The sequence below is a fragment of the Zalophus californianus genome, chromosome 3 (genome assembly GCF_009762305.2).
Source record: "Zalophus californianus isolate mZalCal1 chromosome 3, mZalCal1.pri.v2, whole genome shotgun sequence".
Classification (NCBI taxonomy): Eukaryota; Metazoa; Chordata; class Mammalia; order Carnivora; family Otariidae; genus Zalophus; species Zalophus californianus.
In genome coordinates this window covers 134,630,681-134,650,417 of record NC_045597.1, presented here as the reverse complement: position 1 = coordinate 134,650,417, position 19,737 = coordinate 134,630,681, and the positions used below count along the sequence as shown (strand labels likewise).

Below are 19,737 nucleotides of genomic sequence, written 5' to 3'. Positions count from 1 at the left end.
GACTGAGCCACACAGGCACCCCTCAGCAACTTTATTTAGGACATCTTTTCTAAATTTGTATAAAATAAAAATGACTTTAACCCAGTTATTTGAGAAGGCAAAGCTGGGTAATTAAGTAGTTGTATAAATCCTGTATTTATTGAGTACCCAAAGAGCTTGACTACTAATGAAAGTTTATCCTAAGATTGAGGCTTAACTCCAGATACTGCAGGTATTAAAAATAACACATGTGCTCACATGCCTGTGTGCCTCTTTGTATATGCAGATGTCTTGATGGTAGAAATAAAAAGCCACATAAAAGAGTTTTCTGTTGTATTTTTAAAAGAATCATTAAATCAAAATTTAAAAAACTATTATTTACTTCATTTTATTTTTGCTTTGTACCTAATTCCTTATTTTGGAATTACGTATAGAGCATGAGTTGGCAGACTTTTTGCAAAGAGCATGTTAGTAAGTATTTTAGGCTTTTTAGGCCAAAAGGTCTCTGTTAGAATTACTCTCTGTCTGAATGGGTGTGGCTTTGTTCCAATAAAACTTTTTTTATGGACACTGAAATCTGAATTTCACGTGATTTCTACTTGTCATGAAATGCTCTTCTTTTTGATCTCCCCTTCGCAAACATTTAAAAATGTAAAAACCATTTTAGTTCATGAATAGTACAAAAACAGGTGGTGCTCCCTGTCCCTGGTATAGAGTAATTTTCTGTGAGGAAGTTGAATGCTTCAAATTAATCAGTTATTCAAGTAGATAACTCCAGATCTGTTTTATCTTGCAAAACTGAAGCTGTAATACCCATTATACAACAGCTTTCCACTCCCCTCTGCCCCCAACCCCTGAAAACCACCATTTTATACTATTAATTTGACTACTCTAAGGTATATCATATAAATGCAGTCATACATGTTTGTCTTTTTGTGACTGGCTTATTTCATTTAGCACACTGTCCTCAGTGTTCATCTGTATTGTAGCATGTGTCAGAATATCCTACCCTTTAACGGCTGAATAATATTCCATTTTATGTATATACCACATTTTGTTTATCCATTCATCCATTGATGGTTGCCTGGCTTGCTTCCATGCCTTGCCTGTTGTGAATAAGGCTGCTATAAACACGGGTGTGCACATATCTCTGAGACTCAGCTTTGAGTTCTTGTGGGTATATACCCAGAAGTGAGATTGCTTGGATCATATGGTAATTTTATTTTTTTGAGGAACTGCCATACTGTTTTGCACTGCAGCTGTACCATTTTAGTTTCATCCACAGTGCACAAGCCTTCCAATTTCTCTACATCCTTGCTAACACTTATATTCTATTTTTTAAATAGTAGCAGTCCTAAGAAGAGTGAAACAATATCTTGTGGGTTTTATATGCGTTTCCTTAATTATTAGTGGTATTGAGCATCTTTTTCTACACATGCTGACCATTTGTGCTATCTCTGGAGAAATGTTTTAAGTTCTTTGCCCATGTTAAAATCAGGTTATTTGTTAGCTGACTATATTTTTTAAGAATACATTTTTCCTCTCTTGCAGTGTGTTCTACAAGTACAGATAAGTAAATTAACATAATTTACTATTACTTATAAAGGTAATAACTTAGAAGAATGAGGAGCACAGTAGTGGAAGCTCTGATTTACCAAAAGCCAGTCTGATAGAGAAGCTAAACATGCTGTAATTGTTTTCAAAGTGCATCAACAGCAACCTGGGAAGATGAAGTGCATATAATATGACTAGGAAAGAAATAGGATTGATTTTTATGTGTCCTGTAGAATTATTCATTCACACCTTGCTGTATATTGTAATCAAATAGTATGTTAAGCAGTTTAGAGAGTTATTATGCTCTGTAGTATTTAGACATACATGGTAGGTAGTTCATAAAATTGATTCTGTTGTATCCAGCCACGATCATCTCAAGTTTTATTCTTTTTTCTTTTTAAGATTTTATTTATTTATTTGACAGAGACACAGTGAGAGAAGGAACACAAGCAAGGGGAGTGAGAGAGGGAGAAGCAGTCCTCTCGCGGAGCAGGGAGCCCAATGCAGGGCTCGATCCCAGGACCCTGGGATCATGACCTGAGCCAAAGGCAGATGCTTAACGACTGAGCCACCCAGGCGCCCCCCAAGGTTTATTCTTTTACATTATTTGTCTTTCTCCTCATTGATATTGTGAGTTCATAGTGTGAACACTATCTTGTCTTTTAGGCCCATTGACTTACAATAGAGTTGATTGTATAAGTGATCCATAGTATGTATTAATTTTTATTTTATTTTATTTTATTATTATTTTTAAAGATTTTATTTATTTGACAGAGACAGTGAGAGAAGGAACACAAGCAGCAGGGGTGGGAGAGGGAGAAGCAGGCTTCCCGTTGAGCAGGGAGCCCGATGCGGGGCTCGATCCCAGGACCCTGGGATCATGACCTGAGCCGAAGGCAGATGCTTAACGACTGAGCCACCCAGGCGCCCCTGGATTAATTTTTAAATATCTAAGTGGTCAGTGAAAGCAGTTTTTCCTCATCCTTTGTACTTTTATTTTTTGTATATTGAGCTGGGCTTTCTTTGTACCTGTCCTTCCTTCCTGCTACCCTGTGCTCTTTGCTAATGATAATTGAACCATTACCCATAAAATAGGTAACTGTGAGCCTTAGTCTTCATTGTTAGATGAGTGGATAAGTGAGGTCTGCATGAAGAAACTCACTGTTGTCCATAAAACACACCAAGTTCAGTGTCTTCAAATAGGAACTCATGGTCTGTCTCCCCAAACCAGTTCCTTTTATAGTGACTGTTACTACCAATTATCCATGTGTAAACCAGAAACATTTCCCTTTCCTTTCCTTTTCAAATTCAGTTTGCTACCAAGTCCTCTTGTTTTTTCATCTTCTAGATACCTTTCTGGTCTTACGTGGTACTAGTTCAAACTAGTGTCTTCTCTTACTGGATTGCTACAGTGGCCGCCTAACTGGTGTCCATGAATCCACCCTGGAATCTATAATCAGGCAGAAATGCAGATGCCGTAATACTTTCCAAGTAACAGTACTTAATATTCTACCTGATTGAACTAATTTTTTTTAAAGCTTTATTTATTTATTTATGCGAGAGAGAGAGAGAAAGCATGTGTGTGCCGTGGGGTAGTGGGAAGGGGCAGAGGAAGAGGGAGAGAGAAACTTAAGGAGACTGCCCGCTAAGCATGGAGCCCAGTGCAGGGCTTGATCTCACAACCCTGAGATCAGACCTGAGCTGAAACCAAGAGTCTGATGCTTTAACTGACTGCACCACCCAGGTGCCCTTAATTTTTTTATATTATGTTGATTTTCTTATTGAGCTTCCTTGGCTTTCTAAATAAGTTCTATTCATGTTATTACATGTCTGTTTTATGCCAGGAGGAGTTTACCCATATGTTGTATTCCTCTTCATGCCAGTAAATTAGATGGCTATTTTCATTGTATGAATGAGGAAACTGAGGCTGAGAGTTACTAAAGCAGTGGACCTGAAATACAGATTTGGTTGTCTTTTAGAACAGGTTTCTTTAGTTTGAAAATTTGGGGATGCCTGAGAATATCCATTTATTCATTCAAGAAATATTTATTGAGAGTCTTCTATGTGTTGAGCATTCTTTTAGGTGTCTTGATATTCAGTGAACAAATAGCCCCCCGCCCCCCAATTCCTGTTCTTTTGGAGTTTATAGTCTAGTGAGAAGAGATAGGCCATCTCACTGATAAAGCTGCAGACTCAGAATTACTGTGTCTGCTAGGGAGTTTTAGAATTAAAGCATTTGCCTGTCTTGGCAGGGAAATATGTGAAATTTAACTTTACTTGAGGTTCTCCATAACCTCAAATAGCAGGGTGATCTCTAGTTTTTACCTAGGGCTATGAATGTGGTGCCTCACTAGTGACCAGATGTTCTCTCAGCCTGTTTTAGAGTGGTCAGGTAGGCTGAATGAGCTTTACATACTGTGTAATGTGTCTCCAGGGCTACCCCTATGTTCAGAGATTAACTAGAAAGGCTAGTGGGCTCAGCATATAGTTGTACTCATGTTTGTTGTATATTGCAGCAACATAGTGAAGATACACAGCTGAATCTTAAGGGGAAAACATAGGCAGAGTCTGGAGGAATCCATACACAGGCTTTCTTATGCTATTTCCCTCACAAGAGGGGTACACAGAGTACATAATCTTCCCCCAATGAAAATGCAGCAACATGTGTGCAATGTGTCTGTCTGGGGAAGTTCACTAGAGATTCTACATACAAGGTTTTAATTGGGGGTACCTTATTCCTAGCATATACCAACCACATTGTTTCCACGAACAGTGTAGGCACTGTGAGCCACCCTTATCAGTTAGGGAAGGGTGGTAATTACTCTTCAGCAGGCCTTTCTAAAGATAGCATCCTCACACTTGCTATGTAAACTCATTTCTGCACAGTTACCTTTTGACTCTGGATGGAGATTGGTGAGGTGGATCTGGGAGAGATAAATAAATATGGAAAAATAACATTTTTCCTACTAGGCTTTGGGAGTCATTGTTCTAAGGAAATAATTCTAATTTCAAACAGCATTTTAGGTAGAATGATGTTTGTTGCAGCACTCTTTTTAATAGCAGGAAATTAGAAACTACTTGAATCGCCAATGGTAGGGGAATGATTAAATATATTACTGTATATCCATTTAATGGAATGTTAGGTAGTCATGAAATGTTCATGAAAACATGTCATAATGTGGAAAATTGCTTTTGTAAGAACATAAGATACAAAATAGTAATTAGTGTAGAATCTTGACAGTGATGGCTATCAGACAGCTTTCTTAGTTCTGAAATTTGCAAATGCCCTTAAGACAAATTCCCTCATGGGCGCCTGGGTGGCTCAGTCGGTTAAGCGACTGCTTTCGGCTCAGGTCATGATCCTGGAGTCCCGGGATCGAGTCCCGCATCGGGCTCCCTGCTCAGCGGGGAGTCTGCTTCTCCCTCTGACCTTCTTCCCTCTCATGCTCTCTCCCATTCTCTCTCTCTCTCTCCCTCTCAATAAATAAATAAAAATCTTTAAAAAAAAATAAAAAAGACAAATTCCCTCACAAAAATGTAGGAAAATATAAAAAGTTGTTAGCTTTTTGTTATGGGAACATTTTTTAATTTATTTAAGTAGAGTGAATATTGCAGTGAACCTTAACATACCCCTCACACAGTTTGATAGTCATCAGTTTTAATACAAAAGTTTAAGTTACTTGTAGGAAACTTAAATCAATTTTATTAAAATGTGGATACTGTGTAGAGTAGTAGCATTAATATGCAGTAAACTTACATAAATTACATTTATAATTTATCTGAAGTTTCTTTTTATGGCAAAGAACTGCCACTGGCACTTCCATCGTTAACATTGTTAATCAGGTTTATTTGGGGGAAAGATTTTTCAAAAACAAAATAGTTTTTTGGTGTGGGGTTGGGATAACTATATGACTTTCAGGCTATATGACTACCTATAAGGAAAATCAAACCCAGACTGAGAATTGAATGGGTGGAGGTTATATAAGTTTCTCGTTTTAGCAGCACTTCAGCGAATAATTAATTTTATTATGTCATCACTTTTAGGGTCTTTTGCAAATCTTTGAAATTATGAATGTGGAAACATCTTTGAATGCCAGGGGCTACTATAAAAAGTGTAAAGTTAATCAAGGGATAAAAAGTATGCAGAAAAATGGGCCGCCTGGGTGACTCAGTCAGTTAAGCGTCCGACTCTTGTTTTCTGCTCCGGTCATGATCTCAGGGTGGTGAGAACGATCTGGGAGTCAGACTCTGTGCTCAGCAGGGAGTCTGCTTGAGATTTTCTCCCTATGCCCCACCTCCCCCGATAAATAAATAGGTCTTTAAAAAAGAGTAAACAGAAAAAAGACTGGAAGAAAACTTGAGTGTGGTTGAGATTAGGTTATCTTTGTGTAGTAGGACTATGAGTGGGATTTTTAGGCTCTGATTTTTTGCATTTTTGCATTTTTCTTTATTGTTGCCAATTTGGGGTTTATGACCAGTAGTAAAAATGGGAAGAAGTGAAATTGCTTATTTCTTGTCACTATAAAGGTACATGTCCTTTTCTTCATAAGACAAATAACTTGACATTGGGAAATAAATGTTAAGTTAGAAAATTAACTATAATTGAAAGAAAACTTGGTATAAGTCAGACTTTTTAAATGTACAGATTTGCTGGAAGACTATGAGGGCCAACCTTATAAGATATAAACTTAATAAGGCTTTGCATTTATCACTCCATTTTGGCAACTTTGAAATAATACACAAATTAAAAATGTATGAGAATGATGTGACCCACAATTTCTTTGAGTTCTGTATTCTGTATTGAATTTCTGTAAAATGGCAGTCATAATCATTTGTAAAGATACTAGAGGCTCTTTTTCATGGCGCCTCGGAGACGGTAGGCTGCTTCAGGATGAAGCTGAACATCTCTTTCCCAGCTATTGGCTGCCAGAAACTCATTGAAGTGGACGATGAACGCAAACTTCGTACCTTTATGAGAAGTGTATGGCCACAGAAGTTGCTGCTGATGCTCTGGGTGAAGAATGGAAGGGTTATGTGGTCCGAATCAGTGGTGGCAATGACAAACAAGGCTTCCCCATGAAGCAGGGTGTCTTGACCCATGGTCGTGTCCTCCTGCTGCTGAGTAAGGGGCATTCCTGCTATAGACCAAGGCGGACTGGAGAGAGAAAGCGCAAATCTGTTTGGGGTTGCATTGTGGATGCCAATCTCAGTGTTCTCAACTTGGTCATTGTAAAAAAAAGGGGAGAAGGATATTCCTGGACTCCCTGATACTACTGTGCCTCGTCGCCTGGGGTCCAAAAGAGCCAGCAGAATCCACAGACTCTCTCTAAAGAAGATGATCTCTGCCAGTATGTTGTGAGAAAGCCCCTAAACAAAGAAGGGAAGAAACCTAGAACCAAAGCGTCTAAGATTCAGCGTCTTGTTACTCCACGAGTCCTCCAGCACAAACGGCGGCGTATTGCTTTGAAGAAGCAGCACACTAAGAAAAATAAGGAGGCTGCAGAATATGCTAAACTTTTGGCCAAGAGAATGAAGGAGGCCAAAGAAAAACGCCAGGAACAGGTTGCCAAGAGACAGAGGCTGTCCTCTCTGAGAGCTTCTACCTTTAAGTCTGAGTCCAGTCAAAAATGAGATTTTCTATGAGTGACAAGTAAATACGATCAGACATCAAAAAAAAAAAAGATACTAGAGGACTGCTTATACTCTAGACCATTCTGGTCATCAAGTAAATTGTTTGAACCCTACAAACCTATTTTATATATTTAAAATGTTTGAATATAACTTCATGTGGTTCACCCTGTTAAAAATCACAATTTCTCATCCTTTGTTAAAGTTGATTTACTTACATATTTTTCTAAAGTTACAAGTCGGTTGGGCGCCTGGGTGGCTCAGTTGGTTGAGTATCTGACTCTTGATTTCAGCTCAAGTCATGATCTCAGGGTTGTGAGATCAAGCCCTGTATTGGGCTCTGCGCTGGGCCTGGAGCCTGCTTAAGATTCTCTCTCTCTCTCTCTCTTTCCCCCTCCTCTTTGTTTTTGGATCTCCCTGCCCCCCTCTAAATACATATATATTAATATTATGTATATATAAATATAAAACCATATATAAATATTTTAAAAACTAAAGTTACATGTTGGCATTTCTGTTAAGGTTGACGGTAATAGAAAATATTACTAGAATTTAAAAATTTTGTATCTTGGGTGATTTGGTCTTTGGAAATGTATCTTTCTAGAGGAATGTTATGATCTTAATGGGTTTATGCACTCATTTATGTATCTGGCGCCAAAACTTTTGGCATTCTCTGGAGTTGTACAGTAATTTAGAGTTGGTAATGATGGTTAAAGATTGTTTTTATTTTCATTGAGCAGCATAATTTATGTTGAACATGTCTGTGTGGGCATTTAGAGCAGGTAGGGTTCCTAAGCAGAGTGGTTTTTTTGTTGGAAATCTTTTGGGTTTATTAATTTAAAAATTTTATTTTTTTCTTCTTTGAAGATTTAGGCTAGTGAAATTGAAAATGAGTAAACTGGAATGCTCTACTGTTTGTTAATATCCTTTTGTTGCTTTCTGTTCTCACATCACTTACTTGGCATGCAATTTTGGGGAAGTTGCTTATTTTTCTAGGACTCAGTAATAGTAAGTAAAAATTATGGAGGCTGTATATTCCAGGAACCTGCTAAGGGCTTGCCAGTATCATCTCATTGAATTTGCATAAGAATCCTGTTGAGTAGTCTCTGTTATTACCAGGATTTTATGGATGAGGACAGAGCTGGGATTCTGGCAGCAGAGCCTATGCTCTTAACCCTAAAGCTATTTTGCTACAATAAGTGTCCACAGAAATCCATTTTAAGAGTCTTTTGAAGATATGATAGAGATGACGTTGGTGAAATAATGCCTGTGTTGAAATCACTGTATAAACATCTAGAATATTTTATCCTTGTTTATTATAATACATTGTTTCAGATAGTGTTTTGAAAGGTGGATAGTGCTCAACTTGGACTTCTTATGTAGAGTGCATGCAACTTCCTTGTCAGAGGTTTACTTCCCTGCTGCAGATGGACTGTACGAGGTAACTGTTCTGGAGTCCTTCTTTCACCCTGCCCTATTAGGATAGAACAGACCAAAAAGGAGTACTGCGGGGCAGTCAGTCATCACTGTCCTTTTGAAGGTATATCAAAATGGTTACCTCTGAGGAGTGGGATTTTGGGAAACAGGGGAGTATTGGGGCTTTCGTTTTTATATTTCTGTATGATTTATTTCAGCCAGCATTTATTACATTAATAATGGGGAAAAAGCATGGAACTAAAAAAGATTCTTGAGTAATTAGTACTTAGGTTAGGGATAGGATACCAGTTGACGTTGTAGTAATAAGAAGAAAGTAATAACTAGTCCAGGTTTTACCAAATTCCTATTTTGGACCTTTCTTAGAAAACATTGCTTTTTACATATATAAGCACATGCGTGTTCATTTTCTTCCTCTCTCTCTCTCTCTCTCTCTCTCTCTCTCTCTCTCTCTCACACACACACACACACACACAAACACACACACACACACTCTTACACTCTTCTTTTGGACTGCTCTTTTGGAATAAGGGGTGCTTAGTTGAGTGGCTATCAGTTCTAACAATAGGTAATATGATTTAATCTCTCAGTATCTCAATTTCCTTAAGATGAGAACAGGATGTTAAAATAGAGAAGTAGCCTACTATAAAAATACATATATATATGTATGTATGTATACACATATGTACATGTACATGCATATATGTGTGTATATGTATACATGTGTGTATATGAGAAAATTGATTCTAAAAATAGCAAATTATTATAAGCTTAAAGAAGGTAGAGGTATAGGAGTTAGTTACGTTACTTTGACATTAACAAAAAAATTAGGCATTGAAGTATATGCCATTTTACCTACCAGGAAATTCTAACCACAGGGAGAAAGCTAGAAGGGAGCTTATATTATGTACATAATAAATGCCAGTCTTTATTGAGCACTTATATTGTAGCATACATATATGCTCACATTTATTGAATACTGAGTGACAGGTTTAGTTTAAAACTCTTCATATACACTTATCTTACTCTAACAACTATAAGGTACATACTTTTATTATCTGTTTTATATATAAAGAAGCTGAAACATGGCTAAGGAACTTGGCCATGCTTACACAACTTGTCTATTTGTGTATTTATTTCTGATTAAAGAAAAATTAGCTGTCAGATGTTTTTTATTTATAAGAATAAAATATGAAATTAAATTATTATTAATTCTCTAAGGTCATGACAGGGCAGAGAAGCAAAAACCAAAACTCTGTGCTTTACTCTGATGCAAGCTATTTTTTATATGAATAATTTAGTCTGAGTATGTCTGAATTCTTTGCTGTAAGGATTATAAAAAAAAGTGTTTAAAATGACTAAGTATCTTAAAGATAAGGTGAGGTATTAATCTGACATAGAGTGGTTCTAGATCAGACCTGTCTTTTCTTTACCACAGCCTTATATAACTGAATGTATATACTAGATTCAGGAATCTGGCTTTCTATGCTTACTCTTTTCAGTCATTCTCGATGAAATATTTGGGGTGTGTGTCTGAAAGAGAGTGTACTTATGTGTGTGTATGTATATGTATATATACAATACATATATGTGTAGGTAGATGGATAAGATATGTATAGCTCAAATAGTTTAGTGAAACAGAATAAAGTACAGAAACAGACCCATATTTATGTGGGAATATGATAGATGGCTAGAGAAGTATTTCAGATCAGTGGGAAAGGTTGCATTTGTGAGAAATTGTATGACATTTTCCTTTGGAAAAAAATATAGCTATATACAATTAAATTCTAAATGGATTAAATTTCCAAATGCTAATATTTAAAATCACGAGGGAAAAAATGTGGGAGATCTTTTTTTAGATTCATGGGAGGAAAAGGTTATGAAAGAAATTGGGCCACTTTTGTGATAGCTCATTTAACATGTTCATTTAAGTACCAAAAAATTAGGGTATTTGGTTTTAAATTGGCAATCAAGCTGTGGAATAAATGTTAGAATGTAATGTAGTCAACAAAAGTAATAGCTATGTTTGCTAAATATATGATACGAAATACTGTATTTGAAAATAGATATATTCTATTAACCATGTTGAAATGGATGTTTAAAGACAAGAGTCAGAAATAATTCTGGAGTGTTGAACAGTGTAGACTTCTTAAATTCTTTTTGTTTCCTATACTTTGAAATGCATTAAAAAATAAAAGGAGTGATTTCAATGGAATATTTTATCTTGTTGAAATAATTTCTAACTTTATCATGGTATTTGTGTTTTAATCAGAGTTCTTTGCCTTATCAAGTATAATGTGAAAAGTATTAATAGAAGAAAGACCTTAACTGTTCTGTATAAATAAGCTTATCAGATGAAATATAAAAAGTAACAATTAAAATCTGGAATGAGTTAAAATATTTTCAGACTTCAGGAAGTTTTAAATTTAAAAATGTAAGGCAATGGCTTAGTAGCAGTTGAATTTATTAGAAAGGTCTAAGTGAGCAAACTCATTTACTTTTTGGTAACTGGTATTAACCTTTCTGGTATTAACATGCTTTCTAGATATCGTGATTTTGTTTTGACTATCTGCCAAGGAAGATGAAGTCTTAAGGTAATTAAAAAATGATATAATGAAAGATAGATTCCTTGTCATAAAAAGGTGATAAAACTATAAAGTAATGCTGACTAACCAGAACTAATACTATGTCTAAATACATGCATCTGTTTTAGCCTGGTCACCTTGGGAGGCTAGTTTTATAATAACTAACATCTATTGAGTGAGTGAAAGAGTGTGTGTGTGTGTGTGTGTAAGTGTGTGTAAGAGAGGGAGAGAGAAAATGTTTATTAGAAGGGGCCATGACATACTTCTCTAATGGGTAAAACTGTGGCCTTCCTTTACGTTTCCCTAAATTTTTTCTTTATAAAATAGGATGTGGGCTCAGTTGGTTAAGCATCTGCACCCTGGTCGTGGACCCAGGGTCCTGGGATCGCGCCTTGTGTTGGGCTCCTTGTTCGGCGGGAAGCCTGCTTCTCCCTCTCCCACTCCCCCTGCTTGTGTTCCCTCTCTCGCTGTCTGTCTCTGTCAAATAAATAAATAAAATCTTTATAAAAAAAAAGAATAGGATGTGATCTCTAATTTGGGTAGTGACATCTCATTATATTTTTTATGTGAAATTTTGGGTTTATTACACATTTTATGGAGCAGTTTAGTAAGAATAGTAGCATAATTAGGAGACGGGTGGTTGTATTTAGAGATGGGTATTCTTTAAGGATGATATGGTCTTTATAGTGGCTTTTATAATTTCTTTTTCAAAAGTATATTATTGTATAATAAAGAATTTAGTGGATTATAGTGAAATTACATATTCTTCAGAAAATCTCATCTCTTGTAATTAAGGACCAAATTTCTGTTAAGTGTCAGAAATAGTTTGATTCCATAAAAAATTAAAATCTTTGAAATGTGTTTGCTACAGCAGGAGTCAGAAAAGTACCTATTTTTGCATGGTTAAAAAATTGAAAGAACAATACTTTATGATATGTGAAATTCAAATTTTAGTGCCCATAAATAAAGTTTTATTGGAACACAGCTGTTTCTGCATTATAATGGCAGAGCAGAGTAGTTGTGACGTTCTTATCACTTCATACAGCTTTTGGTGCACTACAAATTTCAGTGCTGCTGTTCTAACTTGACAGTGTTTTGAGTGCCATGTGTATTGCCAGCCTGCAATATTTGTTTTATTTTTTTATACCAGTGCATATCTATCATGTCAAAACAAGAAAAGAAAAATGGACTCTGAGTGCCATGCTTTTAAGGCACAGTGGAGTGTGTATTATTTTGTTGAATTAGAGAGCAAAACATTTTTTTATTATGCAGTGACACTGTAGCTGTTAGAGAAGAATATATGTTGACATTATTAGACTAAGCATATACCACACTATTCTCAATTCTATTTTCTTAAAGTAACAGTCAATTTAAAATGGAGTATCTTATCACAGCATAATTTCTTCATAAAAATAAAAATTGAAAATGAGGCTGCCACCAAAATAAGTTTCCAAGTGGCTCATTTGTTAGCCAAGTAAGGAAAGCCATTTACTGATGGTGAGTTAATTAAATTGTATTTGATTGCAGCAAAAAAAAAATGTGTCCAGAAAAATAAACTTGTTTTAGACTATAAATTTTTTGGCAAGAACAGTTGATTTAAGAGTTGAGGACATTTGAAGCAACATCAGTAAATTAAAAACAAGGCAAGTAATTTATAGTGGTTTTCCTTGGCCCTTGCTGAGTTGACAGATGTTATTGATAGTATTCAGTTGTTGTTTATTCAAGGTGTCAATGCCAGATTTGAAGTGGCAGAACAATTAAACTCTGTGAATAGTCTGTAGAGAACAACTACACACAAGAATATCTTCAAAGTTGAGAAAACACTAAGTACAATCTGAAGTGGAATCTGATAAGATGTGTTAAAACTGATGGTGGTAAAAGTATGTGTGGAACAGAAAAAGGCTTAGTTGGATAACTTTACGAAGCTTATAAAAATGTGAGGTGTTCTGGGCTCCTGGGTGGCTCAGTTGGTTAAGCGACTGCCTTCGGCTCAGGTCATGATCCTGGAATCCCAGGATCGAGTCCCGCATCAGGCTCCCTGCTCAGCAGGGAGTCTGCTTCTCCCTCTGCCCCTCCCCCCTCTCATGTGTGCTCTCTCTCTCTCTCTCTCATTCTCTCTCTCAAATAAATAAAATCTTTAAAAAAATGTGAGGTGTTCAAAGCTATGGTTATTTGTTGTGTTATTCATAAAGTAGGTACTTTGCAGAAAATATTTGAATTTATCATGTGTTACTGAATCAGTATTGTCGGTGGTGCTCTTCATTTGCTCTCATGGATTTAATTAGCATCAGCTGTGTGAGTTTTTGTTGGCCATAGAAGCTGGATATCTTGACTGGCTTTAGTATAGTAAAATTGTTTTACAATATTTTGAGCTTAGGACTGATATTGAAATTTTCTGAGTGAAGCAGGATGACCTTCAACCACTATTGTCAAATACTGATTGGCTTTGGAAATTAGCTTTTTCTGAAGATTTAGAAATATTTATGAATGAATCTAACATAAAATTATGAGGCAAAATAGTGCTTACATATGAACTTTAGCTGCAGTTAAGTCATTTCAGTGACAACTGATGTTTGAATCACAAGTAACATCAAGCTGCTTTATACATTTCTTCTGTCAAAGTGAGATCTTCATTCCCATATGAATTTGCGTGAATATATTTTCCACCATCAAACTACAGTTCCAGCAACATTTTTCAGACATTGATGCAAGCGCAAAGAAAGTTTCCATATCTCAAAATCCATTTTTAATTGTGCACTTGAGGAACTTCTACCTAACTTCCAATTGGAAGTGTTTATTCTGCAGTGTAGTGACATATTGAAAAGCAAATATCAAAAGAATCTAAGAGACTTCTATAGCTGCCTTCAAAGTAATGAATATACTCATTAAAATCATGTACTTGTGGGTCAATACCAGTATTTAGCAGTACCTATCTGTCAGAGAAGACATTTCAAAGATAAATACATGAAAGCTGATCAACATAATCAGTTGAATATTTGCAATAGATTTTGATGATAGGAAACTAAAATTGTTATCCCAATTCCATTTTTTCATCAGCAAACTTATATTTTATAATATAAAATATAGTTACTATATCTTGAATTTTGTCAATAGAACGTTTATAGGAAGTTTTTCTCTCTCATTATGTAAGTATCTACATGTTTTTGTCCTTGGCCTGCAAAGACTGAAATACAATTGGGCCCTTTTCAGGAAAAGTTTGAGGACCCAGATTCTATAGCAGTGCTTCTCAGACATGAATGCACATAATAATTACCTGAAGATCTTATTAAAATGCAGATTCTGATTTGCTAGGTCTAGGGGTGGGACCCAAGATTTTGCATTTCTTATAAGCATCTGAGGTGGTAACAGATGCTGCTGGTCAATGGACTGCATTTTGGGAGGCAAGGCTCTAGTATTCAAGGTTATATTTTTATTTAGACAAGTATCCTAGGACCGCCTGGGTGGCTCAGTCAGTTAAGTGTCTGCCTTCAGTTCAGTTCATGATCCCAGGGTCCTGGGATCGAGCCCCATGTTGAGTTCCCTGCTCAGTGGGGATCCTGCTTCCCTCTTCCTCTGCCTGCTGCTCCCCCGCCAGCTTGTGCTCTCTCTCTAATAGATAAATAAAATGTTTAATTAGACAAGTATGCTAATATTTGTTAAGCATCTTTTATTTGCCAAGAATTATACCAGGGGTTCTTGCATACATTGCTATTAAAAAGTTGTAAAAACTAGGTGCCTGGGTGGCTCAGTTGGTTAAGCGACTGCCTTCGGCTCAGGTCATGATCCTGGAGTCCCGGGATTGAGTCCCACATCGGGCTCCCTGCTCAGCAGGGAGTCTGCTTCTCCGTCTGACCCTCCCCCCTCTCATGCTCTATCTCATTCTCTCTCAAATAAATGAATAAAATATTTAAAAAAAAATAAGTTGTAAAAACTTGTTAGACGGTGTTAAGAACTATTAGTGAGGTTGGGACTCACTGTAGGAGTTTTGGTTAGAAACCAATTGTTTGTTTTTCCTCGAGCGTTTAGCTTCCTCTAGGACCTCATGGGGGAGGGTTGAGGTCCTAGAGGAAGCTGTATATCTAAGAAACAAAAACAGGGTTAAACAAAATACTACATTATTAGTTGGTTCAGGTCAAAGTGGGACTTAGGTCCTCATCTTCTCTGCTAAATTTCAGTGGGCCATCCCATCAACCGGTTACCAAGCCAAAAAGTAGAAATAGTATATAGCACATAAATGTTTTATAAATATTTTCTCCATGTCTCTTGTTTTTCATTTTTACAACCATGTCTTTTGAACTAGCAAAGTTAAAATTTTGATGAAGTTCAATTTATTTATTTTTAAAAAATTATTTGTAAGCGTTGTGGTAAAGTGTACATAATACAGCATTTACCATTTTAACTATTTTTAGGTGTACAGTTCAGTGCCATTAAGTATATTCACATTATTGTACTATCATCACCACCATCCATCTCCAGAACTTTTGTATCTTCCCCATTGAAACTCTACCCATTAAACACTAACTTCTCATTCCGCCATGCCCCTCTGTCTCTGGCAGCCATCATCTACTTTCTGTCTCTGAATTTGACTGTTAGGAATCTCATATAAGTGGAATTGTACAATTTTTGTCCTTTTGTGTTTGGCTTATTTCACACTTAGCGTAATGTCTTCAAAGTTCATCTATATTGTGACCTGTGTCAAAATTTCCTTTGTTTTTAATGTTGAGTAATACTCCGTTTTATGCATAGACCACATTTTGTTAATCCATTCATTCATTGATGGACACTTAGGTTGCTTCTACCTTTTGGCTGTTGTGAATAATGCTGGTATGAACATGGTGTATAAAGATTTATTCTAGTTCTTGCTTTCATTTCTGTTGGGTATATACTCAGAAGTGGACTTTCTGGATCATATGTAATTCTATGTTTAATTTTTTAAGGAACTGCCATGTGGTTTTCCACAATGGTTGCACCAGTTTACATTCCCACTAGCCGTGCACAAAGGTTCAAAATTTCTCCACATCCTTACTAACACTTACTATTTTCAGTTCTATTATAGTAGCCATCCTAATGGGTGTGAAGTGGTATGTCGTGGGTTTTCATTTGCATTTCCCTAATGATTGATATTGAACCTCTTTTCATGTAATTGTTGGCCAGTTACATATCTTTGGAGAAATGTCTATTCATGTCCTCTGCCCATCTTTTTTTTAAAGATTTTTTTAATTTAGTTTTATTTTAGAGAGACAGGTGGAGGGGGAGAGGGAGAGAGAGAATCTCAAGCAGACTCTGCGCTGAGTGCAGAGCCAAACATGGGGTGCAGAGCCCAATATGGGGTTCAATCCTATGACCCTGAGATCATGACTTGAGCCGAAATCAAGAGTCAGATGGACACTCAACTGACTGTGCCACCTCCTCCCATTTTTTTAAAGATATTTATTTATTTATTTATTTATTTATTTATTTATTTGACAGAGCGAGAGAACACAAGTAGGGGGAGCAGCAGAGGGAGAGGGAGAAGCGGGCTCCCTGATGTGGGACTCGATCTCAGGACCCCAAAATCATGACCTGAACCAAAGGCAGACGCTTAACTGACTGAGCCACCCACGTCCCTCCCCCCTGCCCATGTTTTAAATTGGGTTGTTTGAGGTTTTTTTGTTGAATTGTAGGATTTATTTATGTATGCTGCAAGGGATCTTGCATTTTTTCTCAGTTTGATATCTAAGAAATCATTGCCAAATCCTCCAAGATCATGATGCTTTACCCTACGTTTTCTTCTAAGAGTTCTATAGTTTTAGGTCTATACATGCAAATGCAAGATCCCTTGGATGTCAAGAAGGAATGGGATCAAAAGCAAAAATTGAAGCCTTCAGTTTTTTAAAGGTAGTTACCTCTTTGAGATGGAAGAAGGAGGAGTGGGCAGAAAATATATGTTCAGGTACAGATACATGGAAGTAAACATGGCAGGATGGCCATTATCCATCCAGTCCTCTGTCCAGATAATGATGAAAGGTAATGAAAGCAATTTTAAAAGATAAAATCTATAGGAATAACTGTTAAACTTTAAGATAGAGGAATGTCAGAGTATGTGGAAGGGGTCTAGTTAGTTTAGTTTAAAAGTGTCCACATGTGATTGGGGATTGCTCCTTATTCCTTTCGAGAACCACTCATTTATGTCAGTTCTAAGGTTTTAGTTTTATCAGTAGAGAGTTGGCAGACATGAAAAAAAGAAATTTAAAATTGAACTTAGCTAGAATTTGTGGTGCTTTAGTCTGCATAGTAGCAATTACATGAGGATGCTAATTTTTCCCCTTTAATTCTCCAGTGGTTGGAGTGATTCTCCAGTGATAGCTGTTACCTCAATGATCTGTTTGATATATGTATATTTTTCATTCACCTGATAGAAACTGAAAACTGTCAAATCTTTGGGATGTGACAGTCATAAAACAATCTTTCCCAGTTTAAAATATAGTCAGATAAGGTATAAATAAACAAAATAACTACTAATGTTACTCAGTGTCAGAATTCTGCATAAGCTAAGATTATGAGAGTAGTGTTTTTCAAACTGTGGACCCATGGTCCATTTATGGCACATGAAATCAATTAAATAGCTCACAACCAGTGTTTTCCTTTTCTGATGGACAAAATAGACTAGAAAATATTGGCGTGCACTGCATGCAGTAAGAAGTATTTGTGGAATTTTTTAATACATGTGTGTATGTGTCTTTGTACTGAATTGGGTAGAAAATATATTTCTTACTGTGGATTACAGTCACAAGTGTGGGAAATTTACTGTTGGTTGTTTTTATAAATGACTGAAGGACATGACAAAAATTTTAACGTCTCAGTCTGTTTATAGAATGCAATCATTAGGTTTATATTGACATCTCAACTAGCCACATCTATATATTTTGTGTTTGTGTGTATATAAAGATATATATTTGTGTTTCATTTTCCTTTTCTGTTATTAATAGGTGCAATGGATGAGCTTCATAGTCTGGATCCAAGAAGGCAAGAATTATTGGAAGCTAGGTTTACAGGAGTTGCAAGTGGGAGCACTGGAAGCACTGGCAGTTGCAGTGTTGGAGCAAAAGTGAGTAAAATTATAATCTTTATTTGACATTCTTTCATTGTATTAAATGATCCAGAACATATTTTGTAAAAGAATCCTACATATGTGTTTAATAGCAAATTACCACTTACTGTAATTTTTGTAATATATAGGAAAAATTCAGTATTTATAAACCTGATTTTTAATATAGCATAACATACTTCAGGGGCATGATGTTCTAATACATCATAATTGGTTTCAGGAGTAAGAATTAATTGAGTGGATTGAACTGCTCTTCTCCCATTATATAATTTTTACTCTTCCTTGCCTCTGTCACCCTTGTTCCTATCTGTACAACTGCTGCATATCTTTTAGGCTTTCCAGTGATAGACCTCACGTTGTCTTCAGCTCACACTGTAGTGGATTTCATGTACTTTTTCTCTTATGGACCTCTGTGCGCATTTGTTTAGGTTACATTCTTAGGTGCAGAATTGCTGGGTTATAGGGTATATATAGAGTTAAATTGAATGAATAGTATAAGATTGCTATTCAGAACAGTTGTACAGGACTAACCCACACTTTTAACAGAATGCATGATCATTTATGTATCCCTACATCCCAGAAGCAGTTGGCATCATCTGGATTTCTCATTTTTGATAGTCTAATGTGTAAAATAGTATCTCTCTCTCTTTTTTTTTTTTCTTGTACCACCAATTATTTTGAGCATTTCTTTATGTGCTTGTTAGCTTTTGGGGAGTCTCTTCTAAATTGTTAAAATGCTTTTCCTATTTTTCTATCAGGGTTACTTTCTTTTTCAAACTGATTTTCCCATGTTCCATGTATACTTACATATCAATTCCATGTTGGTTGTATACAGTGCAAATAACTTCTCCCATTTTGTCATGTCTATCACCTTTGTTCATGATATCCATTATCATATAGGATTATTGTAGAGGACTCTTTAATTTTGTTGTAATCAAAGTCACAAATTTTTTTTAACTTATAGTCTATAACTCTGAAATTTTGAATAGCTCTTGGTGTACTTAGAAAAACAGTTGTCACTATGAACCATCTGGGTCAAATAGATCCTTTTCCTTTTTCTTTTAAAGACTTAGAGAGAGAGCACCACAGAGCAAGCAGCGGGTGGGGCAGAGGGAGAGAGAAACCCAAGCAGGCTCTGTGCTGAGCATGGAGCTTGATCTCACCACCCTGAGATCATGACCTGAGCCAAAACCAAGAGTTGGATGTTTAACCAACTGCACCACCCAGGTGCCCCATCCTTTTGCTATTTTTATATTTTAAGTTATTTTGCTACTAATTTATAGCCGTAGGAATAAAGGTATAATGAAAAACAACTTTATTAGACATTTTAATAATAATTTAAACATAAAATCCTCTTTGTATCAAGTAAATCTTGGTGCACAAGCATCTTAAAAGATAAAGGATATTGTTATGCATCCTTTGAGCATCAAGTGGTCCAGATTCATGTAGAAGAATATTATATGAAGTCCT

The 19,737-nt window shown here is 36.2% G+C and overlaps 1 protein-coding gene across 5 annotated transcripts in view; it reads left to right on the top strand.

Annotated features, from left to right (window-relative positions):
• Positions 1-19,737, top strand: part of TLK1 (tousled like kinase 1) — a 153,947-nt gene that overhangs the window by 29,204 nt on the left and 105,006 nt on the right. For 2 of the 5 annotated variants that reach the window (XM_027591520.2, XM_027591516.2), the window contains exon 2: positions 18,149-18,267. In XM_027591520.2, coding sequence (XP_027447321.1) covers positions 18,149-18,267 — 119 coding nt within the window. Of the gene's footprint in view, positions 1-2,100; positions 2,122-8,583; positions 8,603-11,140; positions 11,190-18,148; positions 18,268-19,737 lie in introns of those variants that run through there. The other 3 variants (XM_027591518.1, XM_027591517.1, XM_027591519.1) reach the window with 3 other exon arrangements.